The 17,816-nt window shown below is 41.6% G+C and overlaps 1 protein-coding gene across 1 annotated transcript; it reads left to right on the forward strand.

Annotated features, from left to right (window-relative positions):
* The first annotated feature begins 10,355 nt into the window (after positions 1 to 10,355).
* On the forward strand, positions 10,356 to 14,504 carry LOC120536649 (beta-2-microglobulin-like). Its single transcript, XM_039765077.1, has 4 exons — positions 10,356 to 10,847; positions 12,227 to 12,505; positions 12,764 to 12,806; positions 14,245 to 14,504. Exons 1-3 carry the CDS (start codon positions 10,778 to 10,780, stop codon positions 12,775 to 12,777), a joined length of 363 nt encoding a protein of 120 aa, XP_039621011.1. The 5' UTR covers positions 10,356 to 10,777; the 3' UTR covers positions 12,778 to 12,806; positions 14,245 to 14,504.
* Positions 14,505 to 17,816: the final 3,312 nt, after the last annotated feature.

Here is a 17,816-nt window from a genome sequence, read left to right on the forward strand (position 1 = left end):
ACCTTGTTGATGCCAGTTGTCAGAGGAGAATGCCCAGACTGGTTTGAGCTGATAGAAAGGTGGCAGTAATTCAAATAAGCACTTGTTACCTCCGAGGTATGCAAAAGAGCATTGCTGAACACGCAACATGTTGAACCTTGAAGCAGATGGGCTACAGCAGCAGGAGACCACACTGGGTGCCACTCCTGTCAGCTAAGAACAGACAGCTGAGGCTACAATTGGCACAGGCTCACCAGAATACAGTAGAAGATTGGAAAAACATCGCCTACTCTGATGAGTCTCAATTTCTGCTGGGCCAGAATTTGGCATCAACAGCATGAAAGCTTGGATCCATCCTGCCTTGTACCAGTAGTCCGGGCTGGTGGTGGTGGTGTGATGGTGTGGTTGATATTTTCTTGGCTCACTCTGGGCCTCTTAGTGCCAATTGAGCATCATTTAAGTGCCACAGCCTACCTGAGTATTGTTGCTGACCATGTCCATCCCTGTATGACCACAGTGCCCCACTCTTCTGATGGCCACTTCCAGCAGGATAACACGCCATGTCACAAAGCTGAAATCTTCTTAAACTGGTTTCCTGAACATGACAATGAGTTCACTGGACTCAAATGGCCTCTGCAGTCAGAAGATCTCAATCCAGTAGAGCACCTTTGGGATATGATGGATTGGGAGATTCGCATCATGGATGTGCAGCTGATAAATCTGCAGCAACTGTGTGATGCTATCAGGTCAATATGGACCAAAATCGCTGAGGAATGCATCCAGAAATCTTACTGATTCTGTACCATTAAGAATGCCATCTTGGACTTCTTCACCAAATCATACATAACTGGCATTCAGCTGTACGGTTTTATCTCATTCTGTTTCATGACACTGCTAAGCTACATGAGGAGGCTGAGGGGATGTCAGACTGAATCAAGGTACAGGACAAGGGTGTCATTTTGTCCCTGTCCAATCTGACCCATGAAAATTTACAGAAGAAAATGAGCACTCATTGAACTGATAACTGATGCATTGTCTGCATAACCTGCTTACGACCATTGCGCCGATTCACCAGCATCAGCATTGCCAGTTACTACCGCTGACGCCTGGTCAGTTTTGAGAAGGGTCGAAATCTTGGTAAGCTTAGCTTTTTACAACTCCTGTTGCAGGCGTGCCTTACGTTTAGCCACACCACTCTTAGGTTTGCCGGATCCACTGCTACCGCCCAGCATGGCGTCGTATTGAAAGAGTATGAAAAGCGTCCAATTGATCAAATATTTGGCATTTGCCGACTAACGGGGACCACAATTTAACAAAAGAATTGCTATGATTTACCGTTTACGAGTTTGAATTTCGAGAACTGTTGACATCAAATCAAAGTACAAAAGTAACAATTATTTACGAAAATAATGTACATTTACACTATTCATGATAGATAGATAGATAGATAGATAGATAGATAGATAGATAGATAGATAGATAGATAGATATGAAAGGCACTATATAATGATAGAGAGATAGATAAGAAAGGCACTATATAATAGATAGATAGATAGATAGATAGATAGATAGATAGATAGATAGATAGATAGATAGATAGATAGATATGAAAGGCACTATATAATGATAGAGAGATAGATAAGAAAGGCACTATATAATAGATAGATAGATAGATAGATAGATAGATAGATAGATAGAACAATATTAAATTAAAGAGTGATAACAATGCATGTAAAAACAGACAATATCTTTGAATAATGTTAGTGTTTACGTCCTTCAAAACTTCTTCCGTTCACATCCGCTATGGCACGCCAAAGGTCACCAAATTTGGGAACGTGCACTTCTCTGTAAGGCGGACTGGGACGTGTTGTGCCTCCGATTCGGCTCTGAGCCTCTGAACTCCTAAAGTCTAAATTCGTGTAAACTGTAGGCCTGCTGAACACATAATATCATCGTGGATTGAACTGGACTTGTCTGCCGATGGTGCAAACACGTCACTGAAATTGTGAATTTTTAACACAATGGACTGTGCAAGCAATTTAAGCTATTCACATTTTTTTAAAGACCTACTGTATACGGCCCCCAAGTGGGCCCCTCAAGCTTGTAGGCCCTTGTGCTTTGCCGAATCTGCACAATTCATTGCTACGCCACAGGGACCAGTAGTGTACTTGTCCGGAGACAAAATAGGGAAGAGCGAGGTCACTTATCAAAAAACATTTTTAGTTCACCTGGCCACTATTACACAAGTGTATTCTCAGGCAATGTTGTTATTTTCATGTGAATTGTTACATATGCTTTATTTTCATTTTTACTTTAAAACTTTTGTAAAAACAATACTTGTCCATTATTTCTTGCCCCAGGCATTAATTACATCTCTTTCTCACAGGAAGTATAACGCTGCTAGTATTGTGAAGGGGGGTGGCAACAGAATGCACACTAAGGAGATGCTGTCGGATCATCTGCTTTCTTTCAGCTTTTGCTGCTGGCGAGCTGCGTGTTTTGTTTGTCGTGCTGCAAATTGATCATTTCAAAGCCTGTACAGAAGCTGTCCTTTTTCCACTTTGTGTCTCTGCCGTTCGCATTGTTTTTTTTGGGAGCACGCTAAGGAGTTGCAGTCGGATCATCTGCTGGGACTTGTCGTTGTTTTTAGAGCTGGGAGCACACGATTTCAGTCTACCAAAAGAGATGTCCGAGAATGTGCTTTAAATGTTGTCTCACTGCCTTGTCTTGCGGGACGTCAAATTGTCTTCCGAGAAGATTGCGTTTCGTCTCCCTAGTATCCGTCCCAAGACTTGTTTTTATAATAGAGAGGCTTCCAACACTCAAAATGTCTGGGTGTGGGTATTAGTAGTTACTGGGGTGGGGGATATCGTGGCGAAACGTGCTGGGAGCGAAATGTGAGAGACGAAATTTCCCTAAACCGGCACAGGGAGGGCTTTGAAGAAACATCACCAAGAGCAGCAGTAAAGTTGGAAACCAAAACCACCAAGGTCATCTAATATTATAAAGAAGGCGGCATGCGTGTCATGCATCGATGATTCTGAAAGTGCTAAAGAGGTCAATATAAATTAAATGGATATGCAGAAAAAAAAAAGTGGAATTGACATTATTTTGGCATTTCGTGACACTGCCGAAAGTCGTTGCTGGCATCGTAATGCTACTCCTTAAAGTTTCGAAACTTATCACAAAAGGATAAGTACACACTGATTGTTTCAACAAAAATTCGTAACATTAAAAGCAAGCATAAATAAATTAACATGGAGTTGCCCCCAGTTTTTGGAATGGTAACTCGGCGGTAAGGGACGACTTTAGCCTGCCTGCGATTTTTATTGCTGGCACATGAGCTCCTGTAAACTGATTGATTAAAAGACAGACGTGCGTTATTAACTTCCATCCATTATCCAACCTCCATCCATTATCCAACCCGCTATATTCCTAACTACAGGGTCACGAGGGTCTGCTGAAGCTAATCCCAGAGCGCAAGGCAAGAAAGAAACCCCAGGCAGGGCGCCAGCCCACTGCAGGGCACACACACACACACACACACACACACACACACCCAGCACATACTAGGGACAATTCAGGATCGCCAATGCACCGAACCTGCATGTCTTTGGACTGTGGGAGGAAAAACCCGAGAAGCGAACACGGGTCTCCTGACTGCAAGGCAGCAGCGCCACCGTGCCGCCCCGTTATTAACTTATAACGTCAAATATACTGTACTAATACTGCACTTAGTAGTACAAAGGTTTGATTTGAAGACACGGAGGGGGAATGCGACATCGCCCAGCACCAAAACATCGCACACTTGTAATCTTAGAAGTGTGCGTGCGGTGGCGACAACCAGGAAACTAAAGAGACCGAATTAGAAACGCGTGACTGTAACCAGGAAGGCTGCGCGAAGTGCAGTGCCAAATGTGATCACGTGGGACACTGTCGGAAAGAGCCGAAGCTTTCCGGATACGGCCGAATGTGACAGGGCAGTGTGCCAAGGCAGGCTCGCGTTTACTCGGCATATCCGAAGATTTGCATCTGTATGACTAACGGAAGTATTCAACTTTAAATAGATTAGTTCCAATGAAGGAAAAATAAATAACAGTTTACTTTTTGAAACATTTATATGAGAGCAGTCGTAAATGTTATTGTCGTTTCTTTTCATATAAAAAGTAAGGGAACAATTTCAACTCGCCTTGCTTTGATTTGACGCTCTTTTTCAAGGCGAGTAGGATTAAGAGAATTAAATGTTAAAACAGGAGCCGACAAAGCCTCACACTTAAAATGTTTCATCAGCTGGTTATCACATCTGACAAACACTTTAACAAAACGGTTCACTTCTTAATTTCATGGTTTAAATTGGTGGTGTGGAGCCGAAGTCAGTAGCACTGAGTCCAAAGTAGGAACAAACCGTGGATAGAAGGACATACGTGCCCACATCCATCGCCACACAAACAGGGCTTAGCTTGATGTCTCCATTTAACTTGACACACACATTTTGGGGATGACAATGGACACAGCAACAGTGTAATACAAATATTTGAAGGATGCACAGTGGTGCAGAGGTTAGCGCTCATGGTTCACGGATTCAGCATCCTGGACCAAATTCTGCACACGTCTACATTTTCTAGCCAAGTCCCCGTTACTTTTTTCTATGGCTGTTAAAGTTTTCCTCCCACGTATCGAAGTGTTGTGTATTATTAGAGGTTTACAGTTTCTTCCAGATTAGCCTGTCTGCAGTCATAAATGATATCAAAGATGAGTGATATTATTACGGTAATCTAAATATGAGGGAATGGTCTAAAGCATAACTCGATGCAACAAATACAAGCAAGTATTACAGTTTTTCTCGATTGCTAAAACACTAAACCCTATTGTCTGAACCAAATTCTCAGTTGCCTGAACCCTCTTATTGAATCAGTCACACTTTTGGCAAAACCATAAGCACTTTTCACCTGTTTAGACACATCTTGTCAACACATTGTCATTGTGATGCACCTGTGTTGCATAATGGTGAGCACAGGTGGCAAAAGTCAAACACAATTAAAGCTCAGTTGTCACCGGTTGAACACAACAACTCAAAATTGATCACACTTGTGGCTAATGATGTGAGGGTACACATGAGCCAGAGCACTGGTTTGTGAGGCACTACAATGGATAGAAATCTAAGAAGAGGAGTTCGTGTGAGAGGAGGTCGAGCAGGTCAAGGTGGTCGAGGTGGTCAGCGAGGACAAAGAACAGTAATATGTGATGAAATCAGAGCTACTGTGACTGTCCATGGTATGACAATGAAGGAGGCTGGACTAAGGGTACAACCAAACATCAGTAGATTCACTGTGTCCACCATAATCCGAAGATTTAGAGAAGAGAACAGGTAGTTACCTTTTTTGACATTATAGCATGTAAATGTTGACAACAATTACATATGTACAATGACTGTACTTTATACTGTACCACAGTAAACATGTTTCAGTCCATCACTGTGCCAGTGTACTGTAGTATTGTAATGGAGGGTCAGTCTGACTGTTTGTACGCCTATTCCATGTATGTATTGTTGTAAGTGCATGTTCTCTTTTTGTAGAATTGAAAGACTGCCACATCGGGGTGGTAGGACATCTATGTTCTCCCCACACCAAGAGACCCTAATTGTCGACATGGTCTGTGAGAACAACACCATTAAACTGCGTGAAATTCAGCTGAGGATCATTGAGGACCATGTGCATTTTGAGGGTATTGACAGTGTTGACCGTGTCCTCAAGCGCAACAGACTGCGCATGAAACAGCTGTACAGAGTGCCCTTTGAACGCAACTCTGATGGAGTCAAAGAGCAAAGATTCCAGTATGTACAGGTTGGTATATATCCAGACACATAAATGTTGGTTACTGTAAGTAGTGATTTACTGTAGTTGGCCTACATCACTTACAAAAATATATATCTATTCCTACAGAGAGTTTTTGAACTGGATGCAATGGAAAAACTCCATGAATACATCTACATGGATGAAGCTGGGTTTAATCTCACCAAAAGGAGAAGGAGAGGCCGTAGTGTGATTGGCCAACGGGCCATTGTTGGTGTCCCCGGGCAGCGTGGTGGCAATGTCAATGGCAATCATGCTGTTGTCCACCATCAGGCCAACCTAGGGCCCTACAACACTCACCAGCTCCTCATTTTCCTCAATCACATGCGAGATGCTCTGTTAGGGCAGCAGGATGAGCAGCCCATCTATGTCATTGTTTGGGACAATGTGAGTTTTCACAGAGGCCTCCAGGTTAGAGAGTGGTTCAATATGAACCAAGGTTTTATCAATCTTTGCCTTCCACCGTACTCCCCTTTCCTGAACCCCATTGAAGAATTCTTCTCCTCATGGCGGTGGAAGGTATATGAATGCCAACCTTATACCAGGGTAAATCTCCTGCAAGCCATGGAACTGGCCTGTGGTGACCTGGGTGTGGAGGCATGTCAAGCCTGGATACGGCATGCCAGGGTTTTTTACCCCCGTTGCCTGGCCAGAGAAAATGTGGCCTGTGATGTAGATGAAGTCCTGTGGCCTGACCCTGTACGGAGAAATGATGCTGTGGCGGAGTAATGCACTTCTTTTCTTTGTACTTCATTTGTATTTTTTTGTGCTTTATTTTTATGTACAAGTGCTACATGTAAATGCACAGAATTTCTGTTTTTTTGCAAATTCTTTTTTCTATGTACAAGTGTTAAAAAACAACATGCATTTAGCCTAAATAAACATTTATTTCTACCGCTTCATGTCCTAAGCATTGTGTTTTCCTTTTTTCTATGTAGTGTTTAGTGACTACTCAGTAGTATATTTAATTTAGATTGACTTGAGGCCTGATTTGACAGCATAGTTCAGTTTTGAGCACAGATTGAACTGTTTTGGGGTGAAAATTTGGTTTTGCAAGAAGAGTCAGAGGTTTTGTGAATGTAGCTTGAAAATTGGGTTTTGTGTTCACAGTTTAGGTAAAAGGAGAGCAGCTTTCCAGGAATGTGTCTTAGCAATCGAGAAAAACTGTAACTTCATCCATACAATAAAAACGAACAATTGTTACAATGCAATGCAATTCTAGACAATGTCCACTAGATGGAACTCATCGTACATAATCTAAGAAATGCAATAAAGTAAAAAAAGGACATGCAACGAGAATATCGCCTACTTAAATATGCAAACATTAAATATACCGATTATTAAACATTAACTACACAGAAGTCGAATCAATCTAAATTCACACTGCACATATTTAGGCTCCTGTCAATCACGGAAAATCCACTGCATCCACTGAACAGGATCATCTCCAGACAGAGGAGCAGCTTCAGCGACAGACTGCTGTCACCATCCTGCTAACTGACAGACTGAGGAGACCCCACACTATGCGACTCTTCAATTCCACCCGGGGTAAACGTTAACATTATACAAAGTTATTGTCTGTTATACCTGCCTCGCACTCTCGCGCTTTTGTTGCTCTTTAATTTACATTGTTTTTATCAGTATGCTGCTGGAGTATGTGAATTTCCCCTTGGGGATTAATAAAGTATCTATCTATCCATCCATCCATTATCCAACCCGCTATCTCCTAACTACAGGGTCACGGGCGTCCGCTGGAGCCAATCCCAACCAACACAGGGCGCAAGGCAGGAAACAAACCCCGGGCAGGTCGCCAGCCCACCGCAGATCTACCTATCTATCTATCTCTGCTGAATTTACCGCAGCACAACTCATTTATTAGTGTTTCTTGTTATTTGAAATCTTTATACATAATTTTTACTTTAGAGATATTATTACTCTTTTGTGACCCCGAGCTAATAACTTAATCTGTCGACTGTACAAGAAAATATCTGTTAAAAGCTGTAACGTAAATGCAAGGCGCCCTTCAAAAAGGCATCAGCCAAATATACAATAATAATAATAATAATAATAATAATGTTGCATCGCCTTTTTGAAATGTGCAGTCAAGTAATCGAGTTTTTTCGTAAATCTTTCCTACTTAGTCACCGAAACTTAGTTAAAGTGTATAGCAGCAAATATAGAAATTGTAATAACTACATAACCTATATAATGAAATAAAAAGCAAAGCACTCAGTTTGGGAGCGCATTACAACAAACGCAGATAAAGAGCGACTTCGCTTACTTGAACACCTCCAAGAAATTACTGGCGAGCAGCGATTGGTTTAGGATGATCCTCGGGAGCCAATCATAAGGTCTGCAGTTCAGAAGCGGTTTGGGGTTTCTTAAAGCTGCAGAACTCGTGCGCAGATAGATAGATAGATAGATAGATAGATAGATAGATAGATAGATAGATAGATAGATAGATAGATAGATAGATAGATAGATAGATAGATAGATAGATAGATATTATTGTGACGTGGTGCCCAGAACTGCATGTGGCGCTCCAGGTCCGTCTTCATTAGTACAGCAAAGCATTAAGGGACGGTTCCATTTCCATATATTTTATAATCCAGGGGTCTCCAACTCCAGTCCTGGTAAACTACTGTGGCTGCAAGCTTTCATTCTAACTCTTTTCTTAATTAGTGACCAGTTTTTTTTTCTGCTAATTAACTATTTCCCTTTATTTTAATTGAGTTTTCCTGAGACTCTGACCGCTGAATGGATTCTTTTTTCCTTAAACTGCACCTAAATTTAAATTTGATGTAAAGTGAGCCAACAGTTGACCAACTAAGTTGGGGGCCTCAAACTCCAACCTTCATTCAGTTTCTTAATTCGAAGCCAATTCTCGTTGCTAATTAAACCCGTTAATTAATTCCATGGCGCTCATTCTGCAATGGCAGACATTTCCAAAACTGTTGATTTTCTTCTTTAAGAGCACTGGCTGTCAAAATGTTTTGTGGACCTGAGCAGATCAACATTACTGAGACCTTCACCCTTCTTTATTTTCAGTTATTGTGTGATGGGAGCAGGTTGTTGTTTATGTGTTGGTTCATTTTGTGTCTTAATATTGTTTGGTTGGTGGCACAGTGGCGCAGTGGTAGCGCCGCTGCCTCGCAGTTAGGAGACCTGGGTTCGCTTCCCGGGTCCTCCCTGCGTGGAGTTTGCATGTTCTCCCCGTGTCTGTGTGGGTTTCCTCCCACAATCCAAAGACATGCAGGTTAGGTGGATTGGCGTTTCTAAATTGGCCTGTGTGTGTCCTGCGGTGGGTTGGCACCCTGCCCTGGATTGGTTCCTGCCCTGTGTTGGCTGGGATTGGCTCCGGCAGACCCCCTTGACCCTGTATTCGGATTCAGCGGGTTGGAAAATGGATTGGTGGATTGTTTGTTTGCTGCACTGAAAAAAGTTTGGTAATGATTCACACTTAATATTTTCAATCTGAACCAATATAATTCTTTTTAGCTTATTGATTCCACAATTTTTAAGTTGAGGCAAACATTTAGAGTGATTGGGTGCAATTCACTTGTTTTATACTGAAGTAAATCTATTTTGTTTAAGTTGTTCTGCTTTTTTGGCAGTTGGAAAGTCAGCACGCTGGAAAGTTCGACCAGAAGAATATACAAACGGCCCCTCAAACACAGCTCACAAACAACCTAAAATATTAAGTTAACTGAAATAGGATTTTTACGTTTATTCCTTCCACCACAACTTACTTTGGTACAAACAATTTTTTTTTTACTTTGATTGAGATCTGAAACCAAATATTTCAAGCTAAAACTAAATGACTAATCTTAAGTTGCTTGAAAGAGAAAATTTACGTTGAATGAACAACATCAATGTAATACTTTTAGGAAAAAAGAAATAATTAAGGGGCCTAAATCTTAAGTTGTGCATCAATTAAAATTAAGGCAAAAAGTTTAATTAGCAGCAAAAGCTGGACACTAATTAAGAAAAGGGTTAGAATAAAAACCTGCAGCCACAGTAGCTCTCCAGGACTGGAGTTAGAGACCTGCGCTCTAATCACATGCAAAACCTGCTTATTTTAAGTTAAATCAGCTTAATTCAACTATTTGTTTCAACACGATTTAATCTTGTTAATGTGATAACTAATGGAATTAAGTCAAGGTAACTACAAAAAGATATTTAATCTCAACGAACATCATAATTTTAAATAATATTGCCTTAAATTAGATCAATAAAGAGAACAATCCCTTCATTTATTTATTTTTTTTCAGTGATTTTTCTGTGGAATTAAAAGTATCTTTAAAGTTTAAAAGATAACCGGTCGTCTAACTATATATACACAACGTCGGCTATTTAAGATGTGTCTCGAGCCACAAGGAGGTGTAATCACAGTCTCAGTCTCACAAATCTCACTGCAGGACCCCTAGAAGCCTGCACCTGCAATGCAGTTTGAGCTGAAGGGGTGCCAAGCCTGGGGCTCAAAGCGGGAGGGAAGTTTTCATGGGATGCCACTCCATCACAGGGTACGCTGACGCAATCACTTTGTTGATTTTAATCAATTAACCTTACGTGGTCGTTTTAAGTGTGTGGGAAGAAAAATGGAATACTGAGGAAAATTTATGAACATCGGGGTGGGGGGGAGAACATGCAAATTCCACATAGAGCTGACCATATCCAGACTGTGTTTCAAACCGAAGGCCGACCTCTGCGCCGCCAAGCATCCGGCTGATGAAAACGTTTTATTAAAGCCAACAGACCTTGTTTACGGGGATTTCCAGCAGTTGGTAGGTGCCGGCTACACTCAGACGCGGACAGGAATTTCCTGAAGGGCGAGGAAACGGGAACAGAGAATAGACGGGCGGCCTCGAAACTAAAGACACCGGAGACCTCCGAAGTGCTTGTCTCGAGTGATCAATTGTCCGTCAACTTCATAGAGCGACGCCGAAATGGCCGTAAAAAGTCTTCTTATTGCCACCTTGTTCTTATGTCACCTGCTCGAAGGAGGGGCTTCTACAGGTAAAACATCTCTCTCTCTCTACATAGTTGTTTTGCATTTTTCACTATCTATCTATCTATCGGTGCTTTACTCCATACACTATATATCATCACACGTCTTAAAAGAATGTCTATAATTTGACTTATTTTGTATTTAAAACGGTACACTTCGCATTAGACAGCATTTACAATGTATGTATTAATAATATACTACGACAAATTATTCTATTAATTGTAATAATAATGAAAGTTGCTGACAGATGATTGTGAAGTACAGCGGGCTAAACGTTCCCTTTTTCCGGTCAATATGAGACAAAGTTGTGAAGTAAGAATCGGGAAGAAAACCGGGTGTTTTTCTTTCATTTCTTCACACTTTTCTTATTCTGAGATTGTCCCTAAACCTTTTTCCATCTAACTCTTAGAATTTCTGATTTCTTAATGGCATTATACTGGGCTGCGTATTTTTAAAATAGTTTCGGTGAATCACACTATTACATGGGCGGACCAACGGGAGCCCGTGAGGGTCCTTATCACACACTAACATGCTGGTGACAAACCGACTAACGCTATAGGCTCATTATTTAAAACCGATAATGCCCATTCTAGCTCTCACTGAAAAACACCCATACGACTCCCCTATAGAGACGGTGATGCCTTTTCGTATTGCGCAGTAGTTATGATGTCTCACGGTCACAGCATCGGGGTCTGACTCTCCGCCTCATTGATGACCAGACATACACTCTCCACGTTTGAGTGTGGAGTCGTCTCCAGGTCACCGGTTTATTACTCAAGACCACCGTACGTGATGTTGATCGATGAGTCTCAGATTGGCCGGGGTGATAAACTTGGCGTCCCGTCCAGAACGGATTCTGTTCGCCCTCCCCTGACAGCCTGTTTTAGATTAGGATGGTGCTTGGTGTCATATGGCGAGTCTGTTGTTTAGTCAACGTAACCGGTTCATGTTGTTTATGCAGAAATCAAGGGGATTTCCATTTAACTTTCATTTTCACCAGACGGACACGCGCACGCGCGTTCTAGGGATAACAGGAGTCTAAGAGAAATACCGAGAAATCACGTGATTTCAATTCAGCGTCTGCTCGCAAAGAGAGAGAGAGAGAGAGGGCGAAGTGAAGGGAGGAGTCGACACAGTGGCGGGGCGGCGGTTGGAAACCAAAACCAACGAAACTCGTCAAATAAGACGCTGCTCTAAGTTGGCATTGGTTTATGTTACATCATTTAGGATGAAAAACATTTTTTTACGTGTCCTTGAAGCAAATGTTAATTAAGAGTGTGAGAGTAAGAACACATTAACTTGATGCTTATAAATAACTAATCTACCCTCAGCAGATCTCGAGGACTGCTTAACCCGTTTATGTGACGGCATCTTTCTCCCTTTTCAGCTGCCCCAAAAGTCCAGATTTACAGCCACTACCCGGGAGTGTACGGGCAAGAAAATGTCCTCATCTGCCACGTTAGCGGGTTCCATCCCCCCAATATTAAAATTCACCTGATGAAGGGCAAAGTTCCGATTCCTAACACGACCACCACTGACCTGCAGTTCAACCGGGACTGGCGATTCCAGCTGACGCAGAGTGTCCGCTTCACGCCACAGAAAGGGCACAGCTACTCCTGCATGGTGGAGCACAGCAGCCTCGACCACTCCAAAACGGTCACCTGGGGTGAGTGTCTGAGGAAAGGAGAAGAATTGTTGGGGTCGACAGAGGATGATGTGTGTAGAGACACAGAGGGACTGACCACCCAGGGTACAGACTGATGCAGCGAATGACTAAATCTGTGCCACCCTGTGAGCACTGGGCATTAACAAGGTTCAGAGAAACTGCAGGAAGGGGAGGACTAGGGTTGATTTAAACAAAGTATAGATATAAATCCATTCTGATTCTGAATGGAAATAAAGATTTTTTTTTTCTATATTTCAGATCCTGAAGTGTAAAATGGACCAAGCGGTGACTGGCAAAATGGGTGAGTGGTGGGCAGGAAATGGACACATGTGTCAAGGGCATCAATCAATCAATCGATCAATCAGTCTATTTCAGATAACACCTTCAAAATTGTTGTTTAATATATTTACATATGAATGGAGGACAATATTACAGTGCCTATAAAAAGTGTTCACCCCCTTAGAAGTTTCATATTTTCTTATTATACAAAATTGAATCACAGTGGACTTAATTTGACTTTTTGGCACTGATTATTAACAGAAAAGACCCTTTAAGGTCAAAGTGAAAACAGACTTCTACAAAGTGGTGTAAGTCAATTAAAAATACAAAACACGAAATAGGATTGCATACGATTCACCCAATTTACTACGAGACACCTAAATCATCACTGGGGCAACTAAATAGCAGAAGTCCCAGAATTAGTTTAATGGAGGTCATCTGTCTGGGGCTTCAGTTACGTGTCTTCTAAAAGTACCTGGCTGTGTGTGGAAGGACCAAGTTAGGGAGAGTCAGGATGGTGGTCTGACCAAAAACACAAGTCACGGCAGAGCCAGTCAATCCATTAGGCAACATCAACAGCCACCAAGGGGAGCCATTTATGAAGATTAAGGGATGTCTGCTCTGGACACTGAGGGGGACCCACAACTGGGGTGCAGAAGGTGTGATAATGATGTCTGTATTATGTACATGAAGGGGTGTCGATTGAGCTATTGATGGGGCACGGGTTCAGGACACCATGGAGGACCCCAAACAAGTTGTTGAAGTCTAATAATACTGGCTACCTGCTATGGGCGACAAGGGGTGACATCCATCAGCCCCACATAGGGATCCAAATGGGCACTGAGTCAGGGATGGAGACTAGAAAATACAAATCTAGTTAAATGAATCCTAAAAATTATCTATCTATCTATCTATCTATCTATCTATCTATCTATCTATCTATCTATCTATCTATCTATCTATCTATCTATCTATCTATCTATCTATCTATCTATCTATCTATGTACACTTGCTCTCTGTATAAAGTGCCTTTTGTTATCTTTTTTTCCTACTTTTCTATACTATAACCTGATGTAGTCTTTCCACTCACCTCAACAGCAGCCCAGAAGTCAGAATCTGTCAGGCTTCTTCTTACAGGTGAGACAGGGTGGTCAACCACATTCTCTCCAGCTTCTGGGTTTGTTCCTATCAGTAATATTTAATAACCTGACAAGTAGTGGCACAAACCAAAACATGTTAAAAATGAAGGAGAGCACAACTTCACATGTCTAACCCAGAGATTCTCATTCTCTGATATTGTTCAGATATGCTATATCATGATGAACTCTCTGGAAGCCATCTACAGAAGTGTCTCTTGGTACACGTGAGCAGGAGGTGGGAGTTGTGCCCTTCAGGCCAGGCTCGGTGCCTTTGTTGTTCTCGGTCAAATCCTCATCCCTTTTATTTATTTTTTCTTTCAGTTTGGTGAACCTGCAAATCGTAACAGACTGGATATATGGAGTATGGAGCGGAGAAGAAAGAAACAAGTGGAGTGTGCAGTTTTCATTTCTTTTCTACACCTTTGTTTAGTGTTGATGCCATCTGTCCTCATGAATCTGATGTCAGTAACTTTGTTAGCAGGTTGGCTAGCTGTAAAGCCTAGAGACTGATTTACTTGAGGTGGTCAGATTTGCTTCGGTGCAGTGACAAAATGGGAAGCAGGGAAATCTGTATTATTGATGTTAAAAAAAAAAAAAAAGAAATAAATTATTTCATCCATTCATTTTTATAACCATCTTTTTTTTAAAGTTTAAGGTTGCAAGTTTAATAGTTTAAGGTCTGTTCTACCACCCACTGTTGCAAGGCAGGACCCAACACTACAGAGAGTGCCACACTCGGCGACACTCGCACCACGTCAGGTAAGTTTTGCTTGTTTTAAGAGTTGAAGAGGAAGACCAGAAAATGGTGTCAACCCAGGAAGAACATGCAAATTCCAAAATGAAGGAGTTCTTCTTCTTCTTCTTCTTCCATAGGTATTCCCATTTTTATATGGGGTAGCTATTTCTGTTTTTTTTTTTTGCATAGAGTTTTCCAATAAAGGGTTTCTGCAGCTGGAAAAACAATCAGGGATCAGCAATAGAGCAGCAGCAATGCTTCTCATTCTCTCACCATGACACTCAAAAACCCAATCCTTCAACCTGAATTTATTATTATACGGTATTTTCATTACGGGAGGCATCTGCCTTTGATGATAAGTTCATTCATATTTAAAAACCTTCTTGATGTGGACCATATAACAAGAACTATACTCTGACAGCCCAGACACAGTTATAGGAAGACAAGATAGTACTGAAATTAAGCCCACGTATTAACAGAAGGAGTGAACACAAATTTAAAAAAGAAGGAAAAACAGAACTAAAGAGTCTGTGATCCTCTGGACTTAGCTTAACTCTTTGAGGCCATCTACTGAAGTATATAACTACAATCTCCTTATCCATGCCTCATTCTGACTTTTCCATAATTTACTGACCTCCTTTCTTCTTCTTCTTCCTCTTTTGCTGCCATCACTACCTCCAAGTCCAGCTGCCTCTGGTCCTCTCCAAGTTCTTCTGACTGAGGTAATGGAAGCTCTACTCAAACTAGCCTTAGGAGTAATAGTCCCAGCAAGCACTCCCAGGTCACCCCGACTCCAACAGAGACTACATTTCCTAAAGGCCTCTGGGAGAATCTGAACTATCACAGCAGGGTGGTGGTGTTGCCCTCTAAGGCCAAGGGATATATTGCATAGTGCATACCTGATGAGACGTGGCACTCTGGCTAGGTAATAATTTCTCACCAGGGATATGTAAAAGCCTTGCAGTTCAGACTCAGCCTTCAGCCGATGTGTGTGTGCGTCAGAGACGAATATCAGCAGAAGACTCCAGGAACAGAAACACAGAGACCACGATGATAGATGAACACCACAAAAACAGGATGGCTAGATTACAGCTTGTGAAAAAGGACTTCAAAGAGCCTGCAGAATTCTGGGAAAAGGTCTTGTGGACAGACGAGACAAAGATGGACCTCATCAGAGTGACGGCAACAACGAACTGTGGAGATGAAAAGGAAGTGCCCAAGATCCTTTTCTAGTGCTGCTATGTCCTTTTTATAGCCTGGAGACCAAAACTGCACCCAGGACTCTAGATGAGGCCTCACCAGTGCGTTATAAAGACTTGAGCAGAACCTCCTGTAACTTATACTCCACACATCAAGGCGCTATATGTGAGTCTTATCAATAAGTTAGAGTCCACTACGACTCCTAAATCCTTCTCATAAGATGGACTCTCGATTTTTTCGACCGCCCATCGTGTATTCAAACTTCACATTTTTACTTCCTATGTGTAATTCATTACATTTACTGACATTAAATTTCATCGTCCACAATTCTGCCCAAGCCTGTCTGCTGTCCAAGTCCTTCTGTGATGATATAACGGATTCCAAATTATCTGCTAATCCACCTATCTTGGTATCATCTGCAAACTTAACCAGCTTGTTACTTATATTCCTATCTAAATCATTTATATATATAATAAAAATAGCAGCGGCCCCTGCACTGCCTCCTGCTGGTCATCATTGTTAACATTGGCCAATTCTGATGAGGTTCCCCGCACCATCGCCCTCTGCTTCCTGCATTCAGTTGTATATGATTTTGTTATTTTTTAATTTAAAATATCTGAAATCGTTCTCCACATATATCAGTGTTAGACAACATGGTAATAGAATGATAATAAAAACACTGAACACTGTGAACGTCTCTTTGTCTTCATATCTAAGTACACCGTCTCTCTGATTCAGTAAGGAGATTTCCTTCTGCTGATGCCCACCCAGTTTCAGAACCATGACTTTGCTGATCCGCACATCGCATTACGTCACGTCTACTCAATCACAGAGGATGCCGAGTCTCATCTTTATTTAGTTACATAAGCTCTAATTCCTGAAAAAGGCAGAAAATGTGTTGTTATATTAAGAAGTGAAAATGCACTGAGGCCTTCCCTCAACTTTTGAAAGAAATTAACCAAACCACATGAAAGTCACATGAAAACAAAGTTTCTGTCTTAGATGTCAGATGGAAAAAATGGGGAATTTGTGAATTTATTGTCCTGTGTGCACGTGATGAACGCAACCCCGAAGCACCCTTTACAGAACAATGGGGAGCGACATCCGTGAAGACAGAAAACGAAAACGGGAAAACCCAGAAAACGTCACACAGAACATCTCAATGGTTACTGCTTCAACTGGGCAAAAAGTGGGAAACACACAGTATGACCCCAAAAACAACTCAAGGGGTCAAACCCATGGACCGCAGAAATATTAACATGTGCCTGAAAATGTTGGACTGTGCAGATGATCTGGATATTTAAAAAAAATCTGCACTTCTTCATCAGTGATGATGGTGAGCTGACTAACCCTGTCAAGAGGTGTGAGAAATTAAAAAAGGTCACAAATCACCGAATAAACGAAATGTGCCGCTTTACCCAGTAACAGTGCCCGCTCAAGAATATCAGCATGGCAAAGGGCACCATATAAATGTAAAGTGTAAGTATTATTATTATTACGAGGGATAATCAAAAAGTTTCCCCACTTTTATATTTTCATTGTAAATGGTGAGGGTGGGAGGAGGAGTAATTGGGCATTGAAAAGCTGGTATGACTCTGGGAAAACTGCATCGCAAACAAAGGTGACTGTGTAGAAAAGTGATGCCATTTGTGTTTGAAATTCTTAATAAATAGAGATAACAAAAAGTATGGAAACTTTGTGAACATCCCTTGTATTATTATTATTATTATTATTACTAGGGGGCCTTTCCTCCTGCTCGCTTTGCTCGCCAACCCCCCAGCCACTTCTCATCTCTACCACTCGCGTATCTGAATTTCACTTTCACCAAACAACAAATCTTTTATTTCTCACGGATACGCCTCTTCATTGGGAACAAACTCTACTTTTCCCTGATGACAACATGAATTAGATGATCTACAAGTCTCTAACTTAAAGTTTAAATCCGAACAATTTTGTT

The sequence above is a fragment of the Polypterus senegalus genome, chromosome 10 (assembly GCF_016835505.1).
Source record: "Polypterus senegalus isolate Bchr_013 chromosome 10, ASM1683550v1, whole genome shotgun sequence".
In the NCBI taxonomy this organism is placed as follows: Eukaryota; Metazoa; Chordata; class Cladistia; order Polypteriformes; family Polypteridae; genus Polypterus; species Polypterus senegalus.

Bases quoted from the DNA above. Each gene is read 5' to 3' on its own strand.
- LOC120536649 (XM_039765077.1), top strand. From the start codon at position 10,778: ATGGCCGTAAAAAGTCTTCTTATTGCCACCTTGTTCTTATGTCACCTG. The intron at 10,848-12,226 runs GTAAAACATCTC...CTCCCTTTTCAG, and splicing joins CGAAGGAGGGGCTTCTACAG to CTGCCCCAAAAGTCCAGATT.